Source organism: Podarcis erhardii (genome assembly GCF_964252035.2).
Source record: "Podarcis erhardii genome assembly, chromosome: 5".
Lineage (NCBI taxonomy): Eukaryota > Metazoa > Chordata > Lepidosauria > Squamata > Lacertidae > Podarcis > Podarcis erhardii.
The window spans coordinates 87,177,998-87,205,828 of NC_138509.1; the positions used below are offsets into that span (position 1 = coordinate 87,177,998).

The 27,831-nt window shown below is 47.2% G+C and overlaps 1 protein-coding gene and 1 long non-coding RNA gene across 2 annotated transcripts; one reads left to right on the forward strand and one right to left on the reverse strand.

Annotated features, from left to right (window-relative positions):
* Positions 1–332: 332 nt before the first annotated feature.
* Positions 333–27,182, reverse strand: NCEH1 (neutral cholesterol ester hydrolase 1). Its single transcript, XM_081862667.1, has 5 exons — positions 26,874–27,182; positions 16,136–16,364; positions 13,141–13,210; positions 6,448–6,619; positions 333–3,064 (listed from the first exon to the last, which is right to left on the reverse strand). Exons 1-5 carry the CDS (start codon positions 27,009–27,011, stop codon positions 2,447–2,449), a joined length of 1,227 nt encoding a protein of 408 aa, XP_081718793.1. The 5' UTR covers positions 27,012–27,182; the 3' UTR covers positions 333–2,446.
* LOC309342452 lies at positions 3,079–4,637 on the forward strand. The gene is made up of 2 exons (XR_014156829.1): positions 3,079–3,625; positions 3,864–4,637. It is a non-coding gene; the product is annotated as an uncharacterized lncRNA (long non-coding RNA).
* Positions 27,183–27,831: the final 649 nt, after the last annotated feature.

The following is a 27,831-nucleotide window of genomic DNA, read 5'->3' on the forward strand; positions in this document are numbered from 1 at the left end:
AAGGCACCACTGTACATCGAATACAGATGGATAACAGCCAGGCACCTCTTCAAAGAAAATAAGTATCAGTCGCAGAGCATAAGGTATTGCAGTCTTAGCTGCAAAATTACTGTAAATTGCCTGGCTTTTTGCAGGGGCAAGCCATGGGGCACCTTAAAGACTAACTGTTTTTTGGTGGCACAAGCTTTTGTGGAATAAAGCCCATTTGATGGTATGCATTGAATATAGTCCTTGGGAGCCCATTTTATGCTCCCTTGTCATTAGTGAGGAACTTGAATAGCTGCAACTGCTTGTCCTGCAGATTAGGCAAATGAAGAAAGAGTTCACTCCAGTCACGATCAACGTTTTAAATACCAGCACACAGGATGAAGGACGTGGTACAGAGGGAGAGCGAGATACATTATTCGTTGGCTCCTATCTCCCCAGGATCAACACCTGATCAGAAAGGAGGAAGCTGTACGTAACCAGTGTAGAGCTTACTGGGAGAGGCTTCTTAGCCCTACCAGGAAGCCTCTTGCATTGATGTTAGGGACACAAAAAAAAAGTGGATTGAAAACTATCATCAAAGGACACTGTCTCGTACTGAAGTCTTATCTGTGTCAGTGCTGTCCACACCAGGGGTCACAACTGTGTCTGCCCACCCATATCACCTAGGGTACCCTCCAAAGGTTTTGGATAATATCCCTTCCAAAATCCACAATTCACAAGAGACAGTTTCCCTCTTCCTCCTCAGTTCCTGCTTGCACTGGCTCGGCCTCTTCTAACCCTTTAAACATGCCCACATTCCACAGAACAGCAATGCTCCCATCGTCTCTGAACAGAGGAGAGGTGCAAAAAGTTTGTCTCTGTGAGCAAACATGGCCGTGGCTGACATAGGTCCATTTTCCCCATTGCCTGTTTGTGTGTATGTAAGTGTAATGCTCATCCATCCCAAGCTGCGTTCCTTTTCTCTTTTCCTGTGCTTTTAAATGTGGTGGCCATTTTGTGTCGCCATTTTGTAGCTGGTGCCCACGGCGCTCTCTCGAAATCCCAAGCGGAGCTTTTGGTCCCAAAAGCTACCTGCACCAACCAGCACAGGATGCAACCAATCTAAATGTCGTAGGATAAGATTGCAGCTACGGGACCCAGCCTCGCGGTCTTCTATTTACACCAGGCCTGAAACACTTGCAACCCATTAGGCTAAGCATGGGCCTCTGGTGGCTTGCCAAGCCTCCAAAATGACAAAAAAGCAGGTTGGCAGGAAACAATAAATGGGGGTGGGGTGGGCTGCTTTACACTTGCCAGGTCACAAATCAGGTCTGATGGATAAGCTGTTTTTCCTAGTCTTTGAGAGTGACAGTGGTGCTTAAGAGTAACAGCCCTGTTTTGATTTGGGCCACGTTCACACCATACATTTAAAAGCACTATTATACCACTTCAACACTCACAGATAATCCTGGCCACTGTAGTTTGTTAAGGGTGCTGGGAAGTAAGGATGTTACCCAGCAATTTGAACATAACTTGGTCCTAGTCTCTATGGCTGGAGCCCAACGAAGCATTTCCACTGGTAAAAGCACTTCAGGGCCTACATGATGGAACAGCCTCTCTCTCTTCTAAATATGCCCCCTAAATATGTTTTGGGGTTTCCCCACCAACTTTCCAGAGCAGATTTAGGGGACACAGGGTGGAGGAGAGGGACAGGAAATTCTGCTGAGCAGCCAAAAATGCTTTGGCTAGCAGAACTGTTTAGCTGGATAAGGTAAAGGTAAAGGGACCCTTGACCATTAGGTCCAGTCGTGGCCGACTCTGGAGTTGCGGTGCTCATCTTGCTTTATTGGCCGAGGGAGCCGGCGTACAGCTTCCGGGTCATGTGGCCAGCATGACTAAGCCGCTTCTGGCGAACCAGAGCAGCGCACGGAAACGCCATTTACCTTCCCGCCAGAGCGGTACCTATTGATCTACTTGCACTTTGATACCTATTGATCTACTTGCACTTTGATACACACCCTCTATATAGGCAGCAGAAATAAATGGTGCAATGGACTATATACCATTTCAGACTTGCAGATGGGAAAACCCATGTTTTTTAGCTCTTCCTTACAGCTGACAAACAAACCCTTCCTTGCAAGCAGAAAATAAGCTCAATAGGGAGAGGGTCAGGATAGAATTTGTTACACTGCCGTGTCAATGTTCCACCTCATTCTGCTACAGGTTGGGTCCGATTCTCTTGTAATGCCTTTAAGGGTCTGGGTTCAAGACTGCCCAAAGACTCCCCCCCTACAACCCCCCCCCAGCAGTGTACAGTCCAAGCAAATAATACAAGTCATTGGTGGCACACGACTCTGCTGCAACGGAAAACTCTCCAACGAAGTCTTCAAAACGGATGGCACAAGATTGCATACAAAGGTGTACACTTGACTTGGGGACCTGTTACAGTTTTTAGTTTTTAAGAGGGGGACACTTTCCTTCACAGGTTTTGACTAAGCCACTTGATGTAGCTGTCCCTGGTTTGGAATCCTGCGGAAAAATTGGTAGGCCAAACGGTGAAGATCATGCAGCCGTGAAAACAGTCTTCAAAGTGGTCGATAGTCACCGCCACACCTGCTTTCTCTAACCGTTTGGCATACATGAGTGCGTCATCTCTCAGAACGTCTATCTCACAAGTCAGGATGTAAGTCTTTGGCTGGATGCGGAAAACCTCCTTCTCAGCTAGCAAGGGAGCAGCGCGGACATCTAGCAAGGCAGGTATGTCCCGGATTATTTCTGACTTCCCCGTCGCGTGTGCGACAGGCTTGTAGTTCTTCCTGAACCTTGAAGGTAGGAGGAAAGTCCAGTCCAGGTGTTCTCTGAAGGCATTGGCCTCACTCACGTCGAGGGCGGTGTGGTTGTTGACCACCATGGAATGGGCAAAGTCGTAATTTCCGTTGAAGTAATCTAGCCAAAACTTCACCATAACAAAACGGGGAAGGACAGGCGTGACTTCGTTCTGCTGGTACGAGGGGGTGTTGAAATCGAACGGCTGAAGGACTGGATAAATTAGAGCCTGCAGTTTAAATCTGGTGGTTACGTTTTCCTCTTGAGTCATCTGCGGAAGCAAGGCAGACAAACAGGGCAGAATTCAGATGTTGCATGCAATACTATCTCAATGTAACATATGTAAACACAATGAGAAATGGGTTGCTTTATTTTCTTTGATGCCCTCAAAAGTAAATTTCACTCTCATCAGAGAACAGAACACTAAGCCTTCAAGACTGGGTTTTTTGGTGGCACAAGCTTTTGTGGAATAAATTGTACTCTGTGACAATCCTCCAACTGAACTCTTACAGACTGTACTTTTCCCATTCTGTTGCCATTTACTTCCCATGAGACGATGCAGTCCCAGTCCATCCCGGTCCCACACTTGGATGCAGTAAAGTATTTCCCATCTGGTTCCTGTGCCGTTTTTAGAAGATAATTCTGGTGACATCCCCAATCTGCACATCAGAATAGTCACCAAAAAACACAAGTGGAAGATTTACAGGGTGAACAGAGGGGTTGCTATCTCCCCACCCCCACATTTTAATTCTGTAAATCTGCTTAGAACAGCTTCAAAAGGGCGGCCATTTTGTTGCAGATAAAGCATCCCTTTGTGTATCCAATTACAGTGGTACCTCAGGTTAAGAACTTAATTTATTCCAGAGGTCCGTTCTTAGCCTGAAACTGTTCTTAACCTGAGGTACCACTTTAGCTAATGGGGCCTCCTGCTGCCGCCGTGCCACCATTTCTGTTCTCATCCTGAAGCAAGGTACTATTAACCCGAGGTACTATTTCTGGGTTAGAGGAGTCTGTAACCTGAAGTGTCTGTAACCTGAAGTGTCTGTAACCCGAGGCACCACTGTACATAGGAAGTGACGTATCACTGCTTCCTGCACCATTTTTAAAAGTGCTTTTACCTGGTGCAGAGGTGGTTTGATGAAACAAATGAGGAGCAGTTCATGGCAAAATCCAACCTGGACCAAAATCCTCTTGAGATCCCTACCTCCAGCCTTTACATTCTCTCCTCCTCTTATTCCTATGAGTATATACTGTAGACACACACATGATAATGGAAGCTCAAAGTCCATGCTTCTGACAAGAGTGAGGTGCCACAACTTATGACATAATAAAATGTATTAATCTTTCAGACACTTGGGCGTTTTTTCACTGCAACAAACAAACATTGCTAAACCGCCCCCCCCCCAATAAAAGAGTGCGTATGCTGAAATGGAGCACAAATATGACTTAATTGCCTCTTGTAAGTGATCTGGAAAGTCTCTAGCACTCGACAGCCATGCAACCCAATCTAGCATTTGTTTACCCTGAAGTCAGTATCACCTTAGACAAGGCAAAACATTCACAGGATCTCCACTCAAAGTATCCTCCTCTTATTTCAGTTATCATAGTCTGGCATCTTACTCAATCCACATGTAGAAACCTACCTAAGGTGTGGGTTAATTACTTGTTTATTGCCTTCCCACAACCTTGGTAACCTCTTTCCCTGATGAGTTCTGGAGAACTTGAAAGCTTGCAACATTTGTTCTGCGGCATCATCACACTCATTGCAATGATTTAATGGAACATTTAGTGCCCTGTCCTCCAAATGTTGTTATTATTATTATTATTATTATTATTATTATTATTATTATTATTATTTATACCCCGCCCTCCCCAGCCAACACTGGGTTCAGGGCAGCTAACACCAAATATATAATACATTAAAAACACAAAATCAAACAATTGGTTAAAATACAGTTGTGGGACTCCAACTCCCATCAGTCCCCATCCAGAGTGGCCAGTGGCCAGGGATGCTGGGAGTTGGAGTTCAGCAACATCCGGAGGGCTACAGGTCCCCCATCCCCGATTTAGTGCTTGAGAAGAAGCCCTACACCCACGCTTGTCAACAGAAAGCAACAACAGCGTATAAGAAACTTCACCAACTGACCTCACTCAAGGTGGGTGAAGTTGAGAGTCCTGCCGTTTACAGATTGTTTGTGTCAAATGGAAGCACAGAAGTTAAGCAGCTTTATCATTCAAGAACTAATGTCAAGGACTTCCTCTCTCCATATGAACCTACCCGGACTCTGAGATCATCCTCTGAGGCCCTTCTTCATGTGCCTCCTCCTCAAGAAGTCCAGAGGGTGGCAACACGAGAACGGGCCTTCTCTGCAGTGGCTTCCCGTTTGTGGAATGCTCTCCCCAGGGAGACTCGCCTGGTGCCTTCATTACATACCTTTAGGCACCAGGTGTTTTTCATAGAAGTTTTGTTGTTTATAGCCAATGGCCATCGCAATATGTTTTTCATATTGTAGTTTTATTTTATGAACCACCTTGAGATCGACGGATGAAGGTCAGTACACAAATTTCATAAATAAGGTTTTAATTTAGACTCAGTTCTACTTTTTAAACACGCTCATGTCCCGCTTTCCCATTAATTATTCCATTAGCTATTAACCTGAAGTTGGCTTACAGTCCAAACCAATGACTGACGTCTGTCTAAACTTGCATAATATTCCATCTTCCCACACAATGATTTCCTGCTGGAAACGAGGGCGCAATTGGCTACTGCTTTGGCAAGAAGAAGGGCGTTGGCAGTGGAAGATTTCATTGTGAACTGTAAATCAGGGCTAGTCAATATGGTGCTCTAGGTAAAAGTTACCAGATTGACCCCAGATTTACAAATCAGTCCCCATACAAAATCCATTGAAGTTTAAAAGTGTGTCCTCGGATTCATTGAAAAAACTCTGGTAATCTTACTCTAGGTGTTATAGGCCTGCAGGTCCCATCAACCCTAGACAGAATGACCAATGGTCAGGGCTGATGAGAGCTGTGGTCCAACTGGAGGCTGCCAGTTGGCTGCCCATGTCCTTCCTAAAGTATGGAGATCATGCGGGGACCATAACTCATGATAGAGCGTCTCCACCCCCATCGTTCTGCCCAGACGCTGAGGTCCAGCGCCGAGGGCCTTCTGGCGGTTCCCTCACCGAGAGAAGCAAAGCTACAGGGAACCAGGCAGAGGGCCTTCTCGGTAGTGGCACCCACTCTGTGGAACGCCCTCCCATCAGATGTCAAATAAACAACTACCTGACATTCAGAAGACATCTTAAGGCAGCCCTGTTCAGGGAAGTTTTTAATGTGTGACATCTTAGTGTATTTTTGGTTTTTGTGGAAGCCGCCCAGAGTGGCTGGGGAAACCCAGCCAGATGTGCGGGGTACAAATAAATAATAATAATAATAATAATAATAATAATAATAATAATAATAATAATAATTAGAGCCATGCTTTGCTTGTTCTGCTTCCAATCCCTGTTTTCTGTAGTCTGCGGTTACTTGGTGCCGCAAACTGCAGAAAACAGGGGTTGGCACTGGGACATTCTGCAGTGTAGCTCTACGCTGAGTAATGGTCTCCAGCATGTTCTCCACGCTTTAGGATCCCTAAAGCACTTGTGTTACCTCTTGGCATACGGCAGCGGCCAAGTTTCCTCCTGCGCTGTCTCCCGAAATGGCAACTCTGCTGGGATCCACAGAATATCGCGCGAGGACTTCCGGAAGCATAAAGTGCTTCGTAGCCTGGAGGACGTCGTTGAACTGCACTGGGAAGTGGAAGTCTGGCACGAGCCTGTACCTGCAATGAGATAAGCAGTTTCTGTTGGGAGCAGTGTTCTGGACTCAGCGCTCACATTGGGTGAGGCTAAGGCCTTGGTGTGCCTTCGACCGTATTTGAAATTTGCCATGGTTGAAAAGAACAGAAGAACACAGCCCTGCAAGATCAGGACCATGGACCAGCCAGTCCAGAATCCTGTTCTCACAAAGTGCCGTACTTTTCTGTGTATAACACGCCCCCATGTATAAAACGCTCCCCATTTGGGTGGATTAAAAATTAAGAAAATGCGGGGAGATTGCCCAGAGTTGTTGAGCTTTTTTTGCACTCACATGCCTGGCCGATGCTAACACTCACATGCATCGCAACAGCCTCCTAACGTCTGTCTCCTCGCCGGCAGAAGCAGCCTATTGCCTGCCCAATTGCCACAGCAACACCCAATCAACACCACCCCTTGCCACAGACACCAATAGCACGCTGCAGACCATCTCTGGCTTGCGGCATCAACCGATCCCACGTCCCCCCCTAGGCCTTCATGAACTTCCCAGTGACTGGTATTCAAAGGCATGGTGCTTCTGACAGTGATGGTAGAGCCTAGCCATTGTGGCTTGTAGCTGTTGATAACCAGAATCCTTCACTAGCTTGACTAATCACTGGGCTGTAAGAGCTCCAGAAATGCCAGGGAATGGCTAAGCAAAGGAGGCTCCACAATGGGAAGGGTACAAAGGGAGCGCCAACCCTCCTGGCTCAGCCAGCCTCTTGTGGTGTCTGGCCTGGGAAGATCCTCTGCTTCCACCACCAGCCTCCAAGCCAAGCCTATTTTGCTACTGTGTGTAGAGTGAAACTGCTGCAGAGCACGCATGTTTCTATATCAATGCTGGTCGAATAAAAGCTCTCCTATTTGTTTCAACCAAAACACACCAGAGTGTTATGGAATTACCTGGTGTGTGTGTGCGCGTGTGTGTATTATTTTTTCATCAGGAACATGGGAGGAGGGTGCATGCTACAGCCCTGACAAATATCACTCTGTGGCAGCTATAGACAGCAACAAAAGCCCAGCGGCCACGCTTAAAATTCCAGATCTAACATAGCTTCGGCTTGCTCAAAGCTGTCATTTGTTTTTTTTAGAAAAGTTGGCTCTTTATGTAAAAAGTTTGCACATAAGGCCACTAGAGGGCAGTTGGTGCCCTCAGCTGGATAAAAATGAACGGAAAATGTTCTGTTCATTTTCCGTTCTGAAAAAGTTATTGGTATTTTCTTATGAATGTGCTATGTATGTTTTATGCAAACTGCTTAGGGATTTTTTTTTATTAAGCTGTCTATAGACCTTGTTAAATAAAATAATAATAATCAAGAGTTTGGGTAAACAAAACAAATTTTTTTTTGCAGACATACATTTATAACTAGCAATATGTGTGTATTTATATACAGTATTGTGTCTGAAAACAACAGTAAATATGGGGAGATAATGAATGAACCAACTGAGTGCAAAAGATTCTTGGGGGAGCAAATCAGGCAACCAGTCCTCCTTGTGGGGTTTTTTCAAGGAGAGATTCACACATCATTATAGTTCAGCTGTTACTTTGCCACTGGATTCCACTGGGAGTGATGGCATCACAGAATAAATTAGAAAAGGGAGGAAGAGACCCCATTACTGGAATATTTATGTTTTGGCATAATCAACTACTGGGTTGTTGTTTTTTGGGGGGAGGAAGAATAACTGGGAAAAGGGGCATTTTAAAAAAAAGTTAAGTAAACACTAGTACTTCAGCACTCTGTTCTGTTTACTATTATCCCAGGGCTTTAAAAATCAACATCTGCAATTGCTTCTAAAGACTTGCCGATCAGAAGGTTGGCAGTTCGAATCCCCACAACGGGTGAGCTCCCGTTGCTCGGTCCCAGCTCCTGCCAACCTAGCAGTTCGAAAGCATCAAAGTGCAAGTAGATAAATAGGTACCGCTCCGGTGGGAAGGTAAATGGCATTTCGGTTTGCCAGAAGTGGCTTAGTCATGATAGCCACATGAACTGGAAGCTGTACGCAGGCTCCCTCGGCCAATAAAGCGAGATGAGCGCCGCAACCCCAGTCGGCCATGACTGGACCTAATGGTCAGGGATCCCTTTACCTTTTATGTTCTGCTATAATGCTTGCATGGCAGTTTCCTCTGATTCTCAGTTCTGCTCCCTCTCCCATTAACATTCTGGACACTGGGAAAGAACTGAGGATCTCTTTTAAGCCTTTTAATGTCTTTTAAACTCTTTTTAAAGACTTTTAAACTCTTTTAAAGCCTTTTAAACTCTTTTAATGTGAGTTATTGACCCACATTAAGTAAGCGCACAAGGGGAATAAGCATACTAGCCCCACCTCTTGTTACCCTGTAGGTGTGCAGGACCTCCCCACAAAGTTTAAGACACCTGATTTTTCTAGGATTGTGAAGCACAAACAGAACATCCGCAGGTATAGGATATTCCCCACTTCAGAAGATCGCCCTCCAATTCATGAATAGTTTTAGGAATGTCAACTGGGGGGTGGAGCTTGTACACAATCAACATTTCCCTCCTTGCTTGTTGACTTTACTTGAGAAGATAATGCATGAAGATAGGATATTGCTGCCCTGTTCCCCTGCAATGTAATAGCTTCTTGCCTATGGACTTCTAATAATTTGCGCCTGGCTTTATTATTATTATTTAAAATAAGCAACTTCCCTGAAGTATACACTAGGATTGTCACCCAATTATTAGAGCAGAGTCCATTGATCAAGTGCATTGTAAACAGCCATCAGTTCTTCAAACAATTGCCTAGCAACAGTTTTGGGAAAAGGGCCTTCTTCCTTTGCATGTTGTAACTGATGCCATCACAGAAGAGGCAGCCCATCCTGTGTGTGAGAGAGAAGAGGAAACTCCTCCTTCAAAGACGCTGCATGTCACTTGCGGTTTTTGTAAGGCCTTACACTTTTCCAACGTATTGCCCAACTAAATAGGGACTGCCTCTTTTAATGCCTTGGAAATGGGTTTTAGTAGAACAATACAGTGGTACCTCGGGTTACATATGCTTCAGGTTACATACGCTTCAGGTTACACACTCCAATAACCCAGAAATAGTGCTTCAGGTTAAGAACTTTGCTTCAGGATAAGAACAGAAATCATGCTCCGGCGGCGCAGCAGCAGTGGGAGGCCCCATTAGCTAAAGTGGTGCTTCAGGTTAAGAACAGTTTCAGGTTAAGAACGGACCTCCGGAACGAATTAAGTACTTAACCTGAGCTACCACTGTACATCCAATCAGGGCTGGATTTAGGTTTGATGAGGCCCTAAGCCAGGCATCCCCAACCTTTGGCCCTCCAGATGTTTTGGACTACAATTCCCATCATCCCTGACCACTGGTCCTGTTAGCTAGGGATCATGGGAGTTGTAGGCCAAAACATCTGGAGGGCCAAAGGTTGGGGACGCCTGCCCTAAGCTACTGAAGGTAATGGGGCCCTTTATATGTCCATCTGTCCTTTGTCAACAACAAATTGTCGCTGTTTTTTGTGTTGAATATATGCTATATGGTAATTTGTGAACCTAATAGGTATCTAAAGCCGTCTGCACATGTTGCCGTGCAACCAGTCCATGCAGAATGTAGGCACCCTATATATAGAAATGAGCAAACCAGTGATATTTTAGGGAGCAGGCTAGCAGGCGGGGCCCATTACTTACATCACAGGAGCCTACACACCACAAAACACTGTTGCTGTATGTAGGTTTTATTTTATTTGTTTTTTTATCTTATATTTTGGAAATGTACATCCAGGTGTTTCCCCTTTAATTTTTTGGGGGGGGCCTCCAAGAGAGTGGGGCCCTAAGCTATAGCTTGTTTAGCTTATACATAAATCCAGCACTGTATTCAATCAAAGGCCCGGTGTACATCTTTTTGGAATCTATAAACTACAGCAGAACCTCTGTAGACCTGGACCCTTCCACATGTTTGGGACTGCAGCTCTCATCAGCCCCAGGCAGCATGGTCAAAGCTCAAAGATGGTGGGAATTCAGGAACAGCTGGAGGACACCAGGTCAGAAGACTGAGCTACAATGCGAGCAACTTGCCCCTGCACGGGAGAAAACTGTTGCAACAGCACAACGAGGAAGAGGTATCTGTATCCCTATCACCTAGGAAGATGTAAGGTCATTTGATCACAATCTGGACCAGTCCTGCCTGCTCTGACTTGGCAGCTGCTCTTCACTGTCTCATCCCTGCTACCCAGAGTCCGTTTCCAAATTTATTTGTTGTCGCAACCATCATGGTCATTTCAACCACCGCAACAAAGACATATACATCCTATCCCTACCATATGGAAGGCACATAGATGCACCATTAAAAGACACCGTTAGCCAACTTATACATACCGTATTTTTCCGTGTATAAGACGATGTTTTTGTATTATAAAATAATGTTTACAATTGTGGGTCATCTTATACATGGATAGTGCAGAGGGGAGACGGGTGATTGTCTGCAGCAATGAGCTGGAGATTGTCAGCGATGATTGGGCGGTTGATTGGTGGCTGCAGCCATGTCTGCTGTTGATTGGCTGCTGCTGCGTCAATTTAGTGGGTGGCTGGAGGCTGTGGAAAGGCCTGCTGTTGATTGGTTGCCGCTGCGGCAATAGAGCAGGTGATTGGTGGCTTTGGCGGCGCGTGCGATTGGCAATGTTGGTAAGAAACCCCCCCCCCAAAAGCTCAACAATTCTGGGCAATCTCCCCCTATTTTCTTAATTTGGAGTCCCCCAAAATAGGGGTCATCTTATATCTTATATACGGGGGCATGTTATACACGGAAAAATACGGTACATACCGGTATATATATTTTAAAATGTGAATCAAATACATTATTTTCTTTATTTCATTGACAATCAGATCACTACACCAATGTCTGCTTCTCTGGGTATGCTATGCTGGGGATTAAACACAGGACCATTTGCAGACATCTTGTATTTTCTACCACATGCTTTTTATACCTGTAAAGCACTGACGATCCAGGTGAATTAATGTGGTCCTTCACTCGGGCTGCAATCCCAGACACACTTAACCTGAACTGGCAGTCTGTCCCAAAATGGCACTTAACTTCTGAGTAGAAACGTTCATAATAACACAGAGCCAACATATTGTGTTTGGAAGAGCATCTGACTGGGCCATGAGTGATCGCCAATGATGAATGATTTGTGTTTGGAAATCGGCAGACAGCAAGGCTAGTTCCTGCATCGGATTCCTCACTAAAAACTATAAGTGTGAATGCATGTATAATTGCAATGTTATCCTAAATGCAGAAGTGGCTTCCCAGGTAGGGCAGTGTGGCTGTGCTAGTTTCCTGAAAGGTGTTTCGCTGTTGTTTACTTGGGGTGGGTGGTGGCATGGTCAAAACTCAATGGCAGGATTGCTGGATTGGCTTTGCTGGTATATTTTTTGGGGGGCAGTAACAGCAACCCACCTGCCAGGAAGCTAGAATACCTGCTTCTCTCGACCTGCCAACATCATCAACATGAGCAACTATTGTGTTTTGCTAGTCTTAACCACAAAGCCTTTCCAAACCATCCACATTGCATTGAAACCCAAGATGTACTACAATGAATTGAAGAAAATGTTCCATCTAACATTTGTTAAAAAACCTGAAGCATTTCTGTTAGGGATTTGGCAGGAAAAGACCTGCCAAAGAAGTTGAAAAATATCTTCATATGTGCGACAACGGCGGCGAGAGTCTTAATAGCACAAGGATGGAAGACTGAGGAAATCCCGACTAAAGAATTATGGCAAAAGAAACTGATGGACTATGCAGAACTGGCAAAATTGACACATAAACTACGGGACAAGGATAACTGTGACTTTAAAGAGGAATGGGTACCTTTTACAAAGTATCTAAAGATGCAACAAAGTGAATTGGACTCCTTGGCAGGCTTTGAATAAACACTCACAAACTTTGTACAGTGGTGCCTTGCAAGACGAAATTAATCCGTTCCATGAGGCTCTTCTTATAGCGGTCTTTTCGTCTTGCGAAGCAAGCCCATTGACAGCTTAGCGGATTAGCGCTATTAGCGGTTTAGCGGCTTTTAGCGGATCAGCTGATAAGCGGCTTAGGGCTTAGGAAAAGGGGGGAAAAGGGAAAAACCCCCGCAGGAACTCGCAAGACATTTTCGTCTTGTGAAGCAAGCCCATAGGGAAATTCGTTTTGCGAAGCGCCTCCAAAACGGAAAACCCTTTCATCTAGCGGGTTTTCCGTCTTGCAAGGCGTTCGTCTTGCGGGGCACCACTGTACTGATAATAATCACTTAGATAAATTAAGGACTTATACAATTCTGTAACATGCAGAGAATAGCATTTATAGATAAACCAGAGATTGGAACTGAGGGAAGTCAGGGGGGCGGGGTTGTTTTATGGGAGGGAGGAAATGGCGGGGCGGGGGAGGGAATTAAGGATGATATGTTTTAAGATATTATGTTTTGTTGAATTACCTAATAAAATAATTTTAAAAGAAAAGAAACCCAAGATGTAGCAGCTTATCCCATGCTTGCCATACTCACTCGATTGAAACAACTACAGCGTCCAGAGATTCAGCCATAATTGAGCAAAGATTGTTATAGTAACCTCCTCCTGGAATCAGAGAGACAACCAGTTATTTCATGAGGCGTGTCTAAACCACCCTTTAGGCAATGGTCATAGGGCAGATTGCAAATTAAGAATATACTAAACACCTAAGGTGTTAAAACTAATCAACACCTAGGACAATTACAGGGCTATCACATATATGTAGATTTAATCCTTTAAATCAGCAGCTGGGACTTCTGTATGTTGTTTGGCAACCCCACCTCTAGCCAGCATGACCAATGGTCAGAGAGGAATGCTGTTTGCACTTATAACCTTGAGATAGTTATTTACCAAACTGTATTTTGAGATGACTGCTACCTGGCGTGATGAAGCAGGTTACAGCATTTGATAGGTGCCCAAACAGGCAAATGGTCTTCAGTGTGTTTACGTTTATGGGACTTGGACATTCTTTGGTATTTTGTGCAGCTGAAGTTCAGGCTTGTAACGGAAAGCTTAGAGAGGCCTCTTCTTTAAAGCTGGGAAGATGTGAACCAGCTTATCACAAGTAAGGCCTAGAGTAATCTCCATGGCCCCGTGGCACTTCTTCCAGCCACTGCGATCACAAGAATGGCTGCAACAGATCCGCCATCATTCACGAGTCATGTTTGTAGACACAGACCAAGAAAAGGGCTGAAGGCTCAGGGCAAGGGCATCTACTTTGCATGCACAAAGCCATCAAATCTAATAATAATAATAATAATAATAATAATAATAATAATAATAATACCTTTTTATTTATACCCTGTCCTCCACAGCCAAGATCGGGCTCAGGGCAGCTATTAAGTAGTGTGGGTTGACAAAGCAGACGACACAGAGATTTCTCCAAGTGGTTCTTTATAGTAGGCTGAAACTGAACTGAAAATAACTGAACAGCTCAGCCGGCCTGCTTTTATTGGCAGCTGTCTGTCAACATTGTAACAACAACACCCCAGGGTTTCCCGCCTAAATTAACTGACGTGGACCTGAGTGAAAACTTTATACAGTGGTACCTCAGGTTACATACGCTTCAGGTTACAGACTCCGCTAACCCAGAAATAGTGCTTCAGGTTAAGAACTTTGCTTCAGGATGAGAACAGAAATCGTGCTCTGACGGCGCGTCAGCAGCAGGAGGCCCCATTAGCTAAAGTGGTGCTTCAGGTTAAGAACAGTTTCAGGTTAAGTACGGACCTCCGGAACGAATTAAGTACTTAACCTGAGCTACCACTGTACACAATACTCTTGGTGGCCAGGGTGAGAACTTCAATACATAACAGAATCATAGAACTGTGGAGCTGGAAGGGACCAAAATGTCTACTCCAACCCCCAGAAATGCAAGAATCTCTTTGCCCAAGGTGTGACTCCAACCCATGACCCTGAGATTAAGAGTCTCGTTCTCTGCCGGCTAAATTTTAGCACTTGCTTCCGTGTTACGTGCTTCCGGAAAAAAATCCGTCTGCAAGTAACACCACAGGGCCACAGGGTCCCCAAAGATGCTATACTGGGAACCACAGATGCTGTTTCCCCACATTTCCAGGTGTGGCTGGGAATGCCCCCTGCCTGAAATGTTGGAGAGTCACTGTCAGTGTGTAGATCAGAGTCCCACTCTTTTCTGCCTTGGTGAAACCCAACCCAGAATACTGTGTCCAGTTCTGGGCACCAAAATTTAAGAAGGATGTTGACAAGCTGGAACGTCTGCAGAGTAGGGCAACCAAGATGATCAAGGGCCTGGAAACTAAGCCTTATGAGGAATGGTTGAAACAATTGGGTATGTTTAGCCTGGGAAAGAGGAGAGTGAGAGGAGATATGGTAGCCATATTCAAATATCTAAAGGGAAGGCACAGCAAGCTTGTTTTTCTCCTGCTCCAGAGGCTAGGACCCAAACCAATGGATTAAAAGTTACAAGAAAGGTGATTCTGACTAAACATAAGGAAGAACTTTTTGAAGGTAAGAGTTGTTCAGTGGTGGAACAGGCTCACTTGGAAGGTGGTGGACTCTCCTTCCTTGGGAGGTTTTTAAGCAGAGGTTGGATGGCTGGGGTCCCTTCCCACTCTTCAATTCTATGATTCTGTACTGAGCCAGGATGAGCATTGGTCTGACTTGGTCTGGGCAACTTCCTATGTAATATGGGAGCCAATTCATAGGGGAAGGGCTGTCACTCAATGGAAGCGCACCCCACTTCCGGAAACCCCAGAGAACAGCTGCCAGTCAATGTAAGCAATACTGTCACCTGACTCTGGTTATCTCCCGCTTGGACTACTGCAATACACTCTACATGGGGCTACCTTTGAAGGTGACCTGGAAACTACAACTGATCCAGAATGCGGCAGCTAGACTGGTGACGGCTGCTGAGACCATATAACACCAGTCCTGAGAGACCCGCACTGGCTCTCAGTACGTTTCCAAGCACAAGACGAAGTGTTGGTGGTGACCTTTAAAGCCCTAAACTGCCTCGGCCCAGTATATCTGAAGGAGCGTCTCGACCCCCATCGTTCTGTCTGAACACTGAGGTCCAGCTCCAAGGGCCTTCTGGCAGTTCCCTCCCTACGAGAAGTGGGGTTGCGGGGAACCAGGCAGAGGGCCTTCTTGGTAGTGGCGCCCGCCCTGAGGAATGCCCTCCCATTGGATGTCAAGGAAAGAAACAACCTTCTGACTTTTAGAAGACACCTGAAGGCAGCAGTTTAGGGAAGTTTCTGATGACTGATGTCTTAATGTATTTTTTATCTTTTCTTGGAAGCCGCTAAGATGGGCAGGATATATATCTGTTATATGTAATTATTATTATATTATTATTGCCACGAGGCAGCTTTCTCTGCAACTTAGGGCTCTTTGCACCCTACATCAATCGCTCAGATGTCCTCAGGGAAGCTGCTGTTAACTTATCCAGTGACCACAAAACAGGTGTGTGGAAGGATGCAGTGGAACGAGCACATGGCAGCCGCCCAGAAGACATACTTGCACTTGCCAGGGCCCATCCTCCTCCGTGGATGTAGACCACACTGCGCCTTAGCTTTGCCCCTCCTTTCGCCAGTGGCTCGTACACTCTGACCTCCACGCCGTCAAACTGAGTATCTGTTATCTTCACTCCTTCCGAGGACTGGGGATTCAGCTGGTCGAAGGCACCAATCAAGAAGTTCAGGGCTCTCAGATGATGGCCAAGTCCCAGGAAATGAACCAGATTGCACTAGAAGGAGAACGAGAAACGAAGCTGAAAAGGGGGGGACGGTGTTTGAAAGAAGGAGGGAAGCAAGAACCCCTGTAAACATTAACTTTGCCAAAGAACATGCCTTGACGTGTGAACCTTTCTACCTGTTCTAAAGTAGTAGGATTGCAAATGTATTAGAAGCTCAAATGAACCTCTTTGGCTGGCGGATTTGCTTCCTTCATCAACACAAAGGCTGCAATCCTATTCTTGCTTTCTTGGGAGTAAGTCCCATTGAAACTTAATTGTGAGCTGATCGTACAGGATTGCATGGTTAATGTTTCCTGCCTCAGCATGAGATCAGGTTACCAATGCCTGTAAAGCCAGGAAAGGGAACCTGCGACCTTCCAGCTGTTCCTGAACTACAACTCCCAGTCTCTTGCTATCAGCCCAGCTGGCTCCATCAATGTCTGGAGGGCCAAAGATTCCTCCCATCCCTGCTCTAAAGCAGGGGTAGCAAACCCACAGCCCGAAATGCTAAACCAATAAAATGATACAAGGAAGGCCTGAGAGCCAAAATATGGCAGACTGCCTGAATGTTTTGTTGTTGACTTTTAAAGTAGGCATGTCAAAGGAACAGAAAAGTGATCCTTTAGCAGAGATTTTGTAATGCTTCAGTGACGAATCAATTGCAAAACTTTTTTTTTTTTTTGAAGTACTCTTCCAGCCACAACTAAGGGTCATAAAAGGTAAAAGGCAAAGGGCCCCTGGATGGTTAAGTCCAGTCAAAGGCAACTATGGGGTTGCGGCACTCATCTCACTTTCAGGCTGAGGGAGACGCCGTTTGTCCACAGACAGCTTTCCAGGTCATGTTGCCAGCAGGACTAAACTGCTTCTGGTGCAACAGGACACTGTGACGGAAACCAAACTGCACGGAAACACTGTTCACCTTCCTGCCACAGCAGTACCTATTTATCTACTTGTCCTGGTGTGCTTTCGAACTGCTAGGTTGGCAGGAGCTGGGAAAGAGCAACGGGAGCTCACCCCATCATGGGGATTTGAACTGCCGATCTTCCGATCGGCAAGCCCAAGAGGCTCAGTGGTTTTTAGACCACAGCGCCACCCACATCCATTTTACCTTTGTCTTATTAAGGGTCATAAGGTAAACCTAGTTGTATTAAAGCGAAAGGGCTGCCTAACTGCGGCATTTTTCAAAAAGCAGCACATGATGGGTGTCCATCTGAACAACCAAATGACTGCTCTTCTAATATAGGGCCCATTCACACAAATGCTTTGGCGCTCTCAAGGTCACCAACAAAGAAATGTAGCAAAGCAGTTGCCTGAATGCTCTGCTAAAACCCCAGTGTGAATTTGAGACACCATTACAAACACTGTGTGATCCCTTCACCACTGGTAGCAAGAAGCAACAGCAGATTTGCAAAATCCTAATATGCCATACCAGGAAGGGATTTCTATGGGACATAGAAAATGGTATCAACTAAGACTGCAATCTATGCAAAGATAGTTTGAAAGGGAGCTTCACTGAAAACGGTGGGGCTAGTTTCAAAATACAAATGAAAAGGATCGCAGTGCAACATTTAAATTAGAATTATTTATCTGCACTAGCAACTTGTGTATATGAGTAAAGAAACAACCTAGAATTAGGGCTGGGTGATATCTGGTTTTCAACACTGCTATATATCGCCAGCTAAACATCACAGTATACTGATCTATCACAAAGTCTGAAATAAGGATGGAGTTAAGGATGGCTGGCTTCACAGTTTCCCCCACATTGTGATTTTTGCCTAGCACACACAGAGAGATTCACAATACATTGCCTGGTCAAAATTTTTTGAAACCAATATGAGATGGACTTGAAACTGGTTTAGGGTGATATATCACCCAGCCCTAGCACACATCATGATTCGTGATATATTGCCAGGTCAAAAACTATGAAACAGATATCACAATATGGACTTCAAACCTGTTGTACAGTGGTACCTCGGGTTACATACGCTTCACCCAGAAATAGTGCTTCAGGTTAAGAACTTTGCTTCAGGATGAGAACAGAAATCATGCTCTGGTGGCGCAGCAGCAGCAGGAGGCCCCATTAGCTAAAGTGGTGCTTCAGGTTAAATACAGTTTCAGGTTAAGAACGGACCTCCGGAACGAATTAAGTACTTAACCCGAGGTACCACTGTATTATGTTGCTCTTCCATATGGCAAAACCTGCTAATAACTGATACAGTAGTTCTGCCAAGCTCGACTCCTTTCCCTGTTGCCTTTGGACAGTGCCAGATGGTTTTATATTTCTTTAAATGCAGCCACTGAACTTTCACCTATTTCTGAATGTGCTTGCAGCCTGCTCCCCTTTGTCCCAATACTTTCTCCCTTTGGGGTTCGACTGAGGGCAGAGATTACCCAGCTCTGCTGACTGTCTAGCCATACGAATTATGCAAAAGGTTGTGGATGTTTTCTATATTCATCCGAAAGCAAGAAATATATCATATGATAAAACTGGCCTTTCACCCAGTAATCTAAGGGTTTGCTGTTTTAACAACAGAAGTGGTGATAATTGCAAAGTCTTATCTTGGGGTGTTCGGGGGAGGAGGTTTGCAAACCTTCCAAATGAGATATTCAAGACAGGGCTGGGCGATAATATCAATATATTATCCAAAATAACCTGCCTCTGTCCCCGCTCACCAGCGGCATGCAGCCCTGGAAGGAAGTGTGATCTAATGTTGATCTAATGTGTAGAACAACCTTCAGAGGGAGGAAAGCACAGGAAATAAGAGCAAGCAGTATGTGAGCACAGTATCTGGATCCCGATCCCTCAGTGAGACAGTTACATCAACTGGGAGCGACTCTCCAGGGTTTCGGACAGAGCTTCTCTCCAGCCCTACTTGGAAATGGCAAAGGTTGAATCTGGAACCTTTTGCATGCAAGGCTTGCGCTCTTACCACCAATCCCCAGATGTTCTCCTAATGGACTTAACCCCTCTTCCATCACGCTCCAATATAGCAAATGCAAGACATAATTCGCCTGAGCCAAAAGCAAGGTGATCCATGTGCTCCCAAGCCCCTGCCGCACCGGCTTATCCCAGAACAAAGCAGATTACGGCTGCTACCTCCCTAAACAAAGACGACACAGCTTATTGTTGTAGATCTCATCAGGCTGAAGGTGTTCCAGGAAGGAATTAAGTTGCAGGTACAGAACAAATTTCAGGTGCCCTTGCAGAGTCGCTATTCCAGTTTTCGATAACAGCATCGATGCAGCAAAAAGGACTTTTGGGATCCTCAGCCTTGTGCTGTCAGAGACCTAGGAAGGCAACATAGCTAAGAATTTGCATGCTGTGATCCATTTAATTCTAGGACCAAAGAGGGGAGCCAGATGAGGTCAGGATAGGTCAATAAATTCTGACCCAGGATAGGTCAGAATCATGCCCTGATTCTGAGCTTCCTGCATGGGGTGGGGGGACGACTCTCATCGGCCGTAGTTGAAGTCACAACGCTGATTCAGCGCACCCTTGGTCTAATTCAGTGAGGAACTACAACTCCCATCATGACCAACCACTGGTCCTGGTAGCTAGAGATGATGGGTGTTGTAGTCCAACAAAAGCTGGATACGCTGGTTTGAGAAACACATAATTATGGTATGTATTTTTTGTGCGTTTATACTGAAAGCCACTCTGTGATCTTTGGATGAAGGGTACTATAGAAAAGGAAGGAAGGAAGGAAGGAAGGAAGGAAGGAAGGAAGGAAGGATAGGCAAAGCCTAAGAAAAAAGGCCTAACCAGTGTTTCTCAACCTTGGGTCCCCAGATGTTGTTGCACTAGAACTCCCATCATCCCTGAGCTCTGGCCTTGCTAGCTAGGGATGATGGGAGTTGTAGGCCAAAAACATATGGGGACCCAAGGTTGAGAAAGGCTGGCTAAGCCCTGTTGTGCTGGTTTTCTATATCCAGCGAGCTTTCAACACAGGAGTCCATTCTAAAATGTGACTCCTGCCCCTGCAGGCCAAAGTGGAGCAGTCCATTCTACTGCCTCATGCTGTGATATTTATAGGCCAAACCTAATTTGTAGTGCAACAATTTGTAATGCAACAAAAGCATGGTTCAGGGGAGGGCATTTATGCATGCATGCACCTCCACCAAGTCAGAGCATTTGCCCATGCAGCTCAGTATATCCTGCACTGACTGGCAGCAGCTCTCTAAGAGTTTCCAACAGAAGTCTCTCCAGTCCCACTTGGAGAGACCGTGGACTGAACTGGGGATCTTTTGTATGCAAAGCATTCCCTCTACTGCTGAGCTTTGGCCTTTCCCCTAGGTCCAGGTGTGGGGAACCTTTGGCCCTCCAGATCTTGCTGAACTAAAACTCCCATCATCCCTGGTGATTGACCAGGCTTGGTGGGCTTAGGGGGACTGCAGTTCGACAACATCTGGAAGGCCACGCTTTCTCCACCCCTGCCCTAGTTCTTTCTTACTGCAGAAGAGTAACAAAATGACAGTGTACATACCTGATAAACAAAGCATAATTATAGTAGCTAATAAGAGGACTAGAGAAATTCATGGGAGGATAACTCTATTAATGACTATTGATACACGGAAGCAGTGCCTATAACAAAATATTGCATTTGGTATGATCCTATCCAGCCAACCAGACTCACACTTTTTCATGACACCCCATTTCATTCCCCCCTTTTCCATTGTCCTTTCTTTCTCCCAACCAGCATTCAAAACCCTCATTGTTCTAGGCGCATTTTGCAACAGGGGATTTCATTAGCATGAGCAGATTCTGAGCTCTGGGCGCCTAAGATTTCACATTAAAGCTGCATAGTAGAAGGAAAGGAGGACCTTTTTCTGTCTTGCCACTTCTAGCTACTCTCTTGAAGAGTGGAGAAGAGACCCTCTGAAGAATATTAGGGGGGTGGGCAGAGGAAGGACTAGACCAGGTGAAAAACGAACATAATGTTTTAGCTGCAGTTCATTCATTTTCAGCTTTGTATCCTTGTTATTAAAAAATTGCACCTAGGTAAAGGACCCCTGGACAGTTAAGTCCAGTCAAAGGCAACTATGGAGTGTGGTGCTCATCTGGCTTTTCCAGCTGAGGGAGCTGGCATTTGTCCACAGACAGCTTTCTGGGTCATGTGGCCAGCATGACTAAACCACTTCTGGCACAACAGAGCACCATGAAGGAAGCCAGAGGGCACACAAAAGCCATTTACCTTCCTGCCGCAGTAGTACCTATTTATCTATTTGCACTGGTGTGCTTTCGGACTGCTAGGTTGGCAGAAGCTGGGACAGAGCAACAGGAGCTCACTCCGTCACGGGGATTCGAACCACCAACCTTCCGATTGGCAAGCCAAGAGGTTTAGCCCACAGAGCCACCCATTCCCCCTCTGTGCCTTGACATTTCATTGCTGTGCCCATAACCTAGGTTTAAGGCGCCAGTGTGACTAGCCCAAGGTCACCCAGCAGCTGCATGTGGAGGAGCAGAGACGTGAACCTGGTTCACCAGATTACGAGTCCACCGCTCTTAACCACTACACCACACTGGCTCACTTCCTCCCTTGGCAGTCCCCCCGCCCCCCACAAGCCTGAAGAAATCTTCTTCTTGGGCATGTGTATTGCCATTTTGGCTACATAATGATCCACACTCACCCCATAACTTCAGAAATGGAGGGAATAATTGCACACCGTGCAGTTACGCTCTGTGTTGCCTGCATTTATTCATGCCGTATGAATGTTTTTTTCTATTAGTTTAAGCCATTGAGAAGACTAGTCAAGCAGCCTGGGTCCAGTGGCGTAGCGTGGGGGGTGCCAGGGGTGCCGGCCGCACCGGGCGCAACTTCTGGGGGGGCGCGAGTCCAGAGGGAAGGGACAAGTTCCTTCCTCCGCCGGGCTCCCCGCCGCCACCGCCAGCCTTGCGCCATAGTGCGCGCGCGCCCCCCGCCGCCGCTGCGGCTGCGCTCCACTCACTGCTCGCAGGAGGAGCAGCCGCTGCAGCAGCGCCGCCGCCGCCACCAACGCCTGGCCGGCACGGGCACCCTCTGCACCCCGCCGCCGCTGCCATCCCCTCGGCCCAGCCACAGGCGGCGGCTGCTTCTGCCGACTGGGAGGGAGGAGAGCTCCGAGGGGCCTCGCCGCGCCCTGCTCTCCCCAAAACCCTCCGAGAGGAAGCCGGCGGGCGGGCGAGGGTCTCCCGGCGGAAGGGGGCGCCGCTGGCTCCGGCTCTCAGCGCAACTCTCAGCTGCGGGGGGGGGGGGGGTCGGGCGAGGACGGAGCGCGGCTGGAAGCCCCCGGTCCAGGCCGGGGGGAGGAGAGGCGCTCGCCAAGCCCCGATCTGGAGCGCCTCGGAGCGCGGGCTCCACCTACAGCCCAAGGAGAGGAGGGGGCGGGGAGGCGCCCGAGGGGAGGGGGCCTCGGCTGCCTCGGCCCGCAGGGGCGCCGCAAATAATAAATTTAATAAATTCCTGCTGAGCCTTAAGGGGGGGGTCCTTGGCTCCTTCGCTCGCCCCCAGCCCCAGTGGCGTAGCGTGGGGGTGTAGGGGGAACCGGCCGCAACATCTGGGGGGGGCGCTCGCACTCGAGTGCTAAAATCCAGGGGTTAGGGGGCGCAAATTACTTGCCTTGCCCCGGGTGCTGACAACCCACGCTACGCCACTGCCTGGGTCACCTGTTTGCCCTCACCAAAGGAATGAAAGCACTTCAGGAAACAATTCTGCCTTTCAGGTTTACAAACCAGTTCTACTCCTGCAACAATGTTTAAGGGTGGGACGGGGTAAGGGAAGGTGTCGAATGCACCCTTCAACATTGGTTATTTCAATGGTTTACAATTTTTTAATTTTTTTCATGAAACTGTCTTTGCATCAGTACATCTGGCGAGCAACCTCTCTGTCTAGCAGAGGATTCTGGAAGCCCAGTGGTGCAGTTCTGTGATGTTAGGCTATGCGCTTTATAGTCTTAGGGGCTGCAGGTCTTCTTTCAATGGCAATGCATATTGCTAAGTACTTGAAGCCAGTTTACTTTAAAGGATCAACTTACCTCATATATGCCTAATTGACCACTTCACTTTGCAGAACTGGCACTTTTACAAGTGCCACAAAATGTTTATTCTGCAATTCCAAGAGACTGATCCATCAGTGTGGCAGCTCCTTTGATATTAAACAAGTTCCTTTGCTGTACTATTTTCAGCACCTGCAAAAGACCTTTTTTTTTTTAGGCAAGTCTCTCCCCAGATACGTAAAGTTGACATGTCTTTTAAAATCTTATTTTATTAACTGCTGGTTTTATTTTGGTTTTGTGTTTTGTTTTGGTCTAGCTTGTTTTAACTTTGGGCTTTTATCAATAATTTCATGTAAAACACTTAGAGGTTTTTACGATTAAGTGATCTACAAATTCCGTTAAATAAATAAGATGAATATGGCAAGGCTGCATTGTAGGGCTGGGGTGTGTGTGTGTGTGTGTGTGTGTGTGTGTGTGTGTGCCCTATTGCTAAGTGGAACCCTGAAGTTAAGTCTTGGCCTGATTGTGCCATGGGAAAAGTTTGCTAGAAAATACATTGATTTCATACAAGACAATGCATCACGTAAACAGAGTGTGTGACCTTTTAAAACACACACAACCATGCTAATCTTGGGCACTTGTGGCCCTCTACATGTTGTGGGACTCCAATTCCCATCAGTCCTTGCCAGAACAGCCTTGAATGGTGAGGCTACAGGTTCCCCCTTCCTGTTGTATGAGCAGGAAGTCTAGTTCTGGTGGATAAAGCAGTCTGTTGCAGAGCTCTTAGGCCGTGGCTCATCTTTGCACCAAGGGATCTCTGATTAGCTTCCAGACCCCACCCCCCCAGGCATTCCCTGGAGCACAACTTAAAAACTACAAAGGGATCAGACAAAAAGTTGATTTGCATTCCAAGGGCGCATATTTTATACGTGAACCAGCTGACATCCTTTTTTCAAGCAGACCAAGCGAGATGCAAAATGTGTTTGTTATCTGTCAAAGGGTTTCATTGCTTTGTCTTGGATTTCTGGGTTTATGGGTCACCTGGGAGCTTGGGCCAGGCAGCAGCACAGGGAAATATTTCAAATAAACAAATAAATGGCAATGCCATATGGAAGGAAGGCCTCTCAAACCAACATAGTTTACTAGAGTACATCTGGAAGGAAAATATGTTTCAGATAGGGAAACCAGGTGATAAGGAAGATCTACAGATGCTGCCCTAGGGACACTGGTGGCACTGTGGGTTAAACCACAGAGCCTAGGACTTGCCGATCAGAAGGTCGGTGGTTCAAATCCCCGTGACGGGGTGAGCTCCCGTTGCTCGGTCCCAGCTCCTGCCAACCTAGCAGTTTGAAAGCACGTCAAAGTGCAAGTAGATAAATAGGTACCGCTCAGGCGGGAAGGTAAACGGTGTTTCCGTGCGCTGCTCTGGTTTGCCAGAAGCGGCTTAGTCATGCTGACCACATGACCCGGAAGCTGTATGCCGGCTCCCTCGGCCAATAAAGCAAGATGAGTGCCGCAACCCGAGAGTCGGTCATGACTGGACCTAATGGTCAGGGGTCCCTTTACCTTTACCGTTACAGAAGTTGCCCAGTCCCAGGCGTGCAGGAAGGCAGAGCCGGCCAGCCGCCTCAGTGTCTCTCTAGCTTGGTTGCCCCTGAACTTGCGGTGCAGAGCCACCCACAGCAGAAGAGCCCGCCGTGGTGATCCGACTGACTGGCGGGCTCTTCCCTGGACTCAAGTCTCGGGCCCCGGACTCTTGGCCTGGCGCCCCTGACAGCCCGGCGCCCCGCACCCCTAGCACTGATGGGTAAGACGGCCCTGCTCTGCATACACCCTGAAGCTGAAGTATGGAGGGTGGACGCAAGAGAGGGGGCATTTCTGGCACTGTCCTGCAATTGTAGAATATTCACCCCAAAGAGGCTTGCATAGCACTTGCGTAAATGTCTTTTCCAGCATCAGACAAACGCCTCTTCCTTATCTCAAGCTTTTTACATTTTTAAAGAACATGCTGGCTGGGACTGATAGGAATTGCAGCTCAAAAACCTGGAGGGCATCAGATTGGAGAAGGCTGGGCGATATGATAGTGCCAATTAGGTGTTTTGAACTCTTTGCAATTTGGGCATTGGGTTTTTAAAATGTTTTTAATACATGTTTTTTATTGCACAGAGACTCCTGGCTATGGGGCAACTCAGGAATACAACGAATATTATTATTTTTTTGCAGCTGAACAAGGCAAGAGTCCTTGAAGCACCTTTAGAAAATGCACATGCATGTCAGAAAGGGTCCTCCATTCCTATCAATCAGGAGGTCATTTCTAAACATGCCCATCCTAGAGGAACTACAGCAAGGATGGGGGCCCCTTTGCCCACCCCAGATGTTCTTAAGATTCAAATTCCCACTTGACTGTGAAGCTCCCTGGGTGACCTTGGGCCAGGCACCAACTCTCAGCCTAACCTACCTCACAGGGTTGTCGTTGTTGTTGAGGATAAGATGGGGAAGGGGAGAACAACTACACCACCTAAAGCCCCTTGAAGGAAAGAATGGATACAGTATTTAAAAAATGTAAGAAAAATAAAGCACATATTGTCTACCCTGTCTGGCAGCAGCTCTCCAGGGTTTCAGAGAGGGAGTATGTCCCAGCCCTACCAGAAGCTGCCTGGGATTGAACCCAGGACCTTTAGAAGCTCTCAAGGCCTTCCTATCCCGAGGGCCACAAGTTCTCCTGCCCTGGATTACATGAAAGAAGACTGGGGTGGAGGGTTAATGCTTTTCTTTTGTTTCCTTATGTATTTTGCGTTCACGTTTTGTATTTTCACGCTGTGCACCGAGCGCCCTGTGATCTTCGGAGCAAGGGCGGTCTACAAATGTAATAAATAATATTAACAGTTCAGAGCAGCGCCTCCAATGCCCTTCCCGCGAGTCATGAGCCGCAGTGGATCGGAAAAGGGCGCCTGGGGCGGGACCGAGAGACCAGGCTGGAAAAGCGGAACGAACCAAGCGCGATCTGCTGCGTCAGGCGAGAGAGCCCGGTTTGCCCGGCGCAAAAAGGGCTGCTCTGCTGTATTTTAAAGGCTGAACGTCCCCCGCGGTTCCCTTTTCGCCAACCTGGTGCAAAAGGGGGGAGGAGGAAGCGCCCACCACCCCCATTTTTAAAAAAGAGATACGCTGAAACGTCGCCGGCGAAGGAGGAAAGGAACGGAAGGAAAGCGCCGCTTTCTCCATTACGCACAGCAAACACACGCCTAGGTGCGCGCCCCGCGGCTCTCACTGCAGCACCGCGGCGCGAGCTGAGCATCGCCGCCGACATCCGCTTGAGAGATGCTTTCAAGCCACCCCGCAAAAGAGGCAGAAGATCCCCGCCTATCTAGACCCTGGAGCAGTTATTTCTGCTTCAAGCGATCGCGGAGATCCGAGGGGACGATCGCCAATGCGCTCCGCGCGGCGCTTGCCGTTATCTTCCTAACCCAAGGTGGTGGTGGGGGAGAGAGAGATGGAGGGGGTACAGAGGGGAAGAAAGGAGGTGCCGGGGGGGGGACACCCCCGCCTTACCGATTGCTGAGCCACCCTGAACGAAGCATCCAGCAGCATCAGCCGCCACGGCTCTGAGACAGTGTTGGGCAACGGCAAGTAGACATAATAGGCAGTCAGAGCCAGCAGCCCAGCCAAAAGCACCGCGGCGGACTTCATGGTGACCGGCGAGCGCGCAGCCTCGCCTCTCCGGCTCCTTTCGCGAAGGGGTGACTTTTTTGCGGCAAAGTTTGCTCGCAGCGCCCATTCAAGGGTTTCATAACCTTCACAAGCCAATCAGAGGGGAAAGCCAGCAGAGGAAGTCCAGGCTCTTCCGTCCCCTGCGAGCCCTCGTGTCCTTGCGATTGTTTTCATTTGGGGCGCTGCTGGCGCCGAGCCGCGCGCAGAGACACCTAGGGGCCGAGCGCAAGCGGTGCAAGGAAAGGAGAGGAAAGCCATCCTTTATTCTGACTCGCCCAAGTCAAAAGGCAGAGACATCACCTTGCCGACAAAGGTCCGTGTAGACCAACACGGCTACCTATCTGTAAAAGGTCCGTATAGTTAAAGCTATGGTTTTCCCAGTAGTGATGTATGGAAGTGAGAGCTGGACCATAAAGAAGGCTGCATGCCGAAGAATTGATGCTTTTGAATTATGGTGCTGGAGGAGACTCTTGAGAGTCCCATGGACTGCAAGAAGATCAAACCTCTCCATTCTTAAGGAAATCAGCCCTGAGTGCTCACTGGAAGGAGAGATCCTGAAGCTGAGGCTCCAATACTTTGGCCACCTCATGAGAAGAGAAGACTCCCTGGAAAAGACCCTGAAGTTGGGAAAGATTGAGGGCACAAGGAGAAGGGGACGACAGAGGACGAGATGGTTGGACAGTGTTCTTGAAGCTATCAGCATGAGTTTGACCAAACTGCGGGAGGCAGTGGAAGACAGAAGTGCCTGATGTGCTCTGGTCCATGGGGTCACGAAGAGTCGGACACGACTAAATAACAA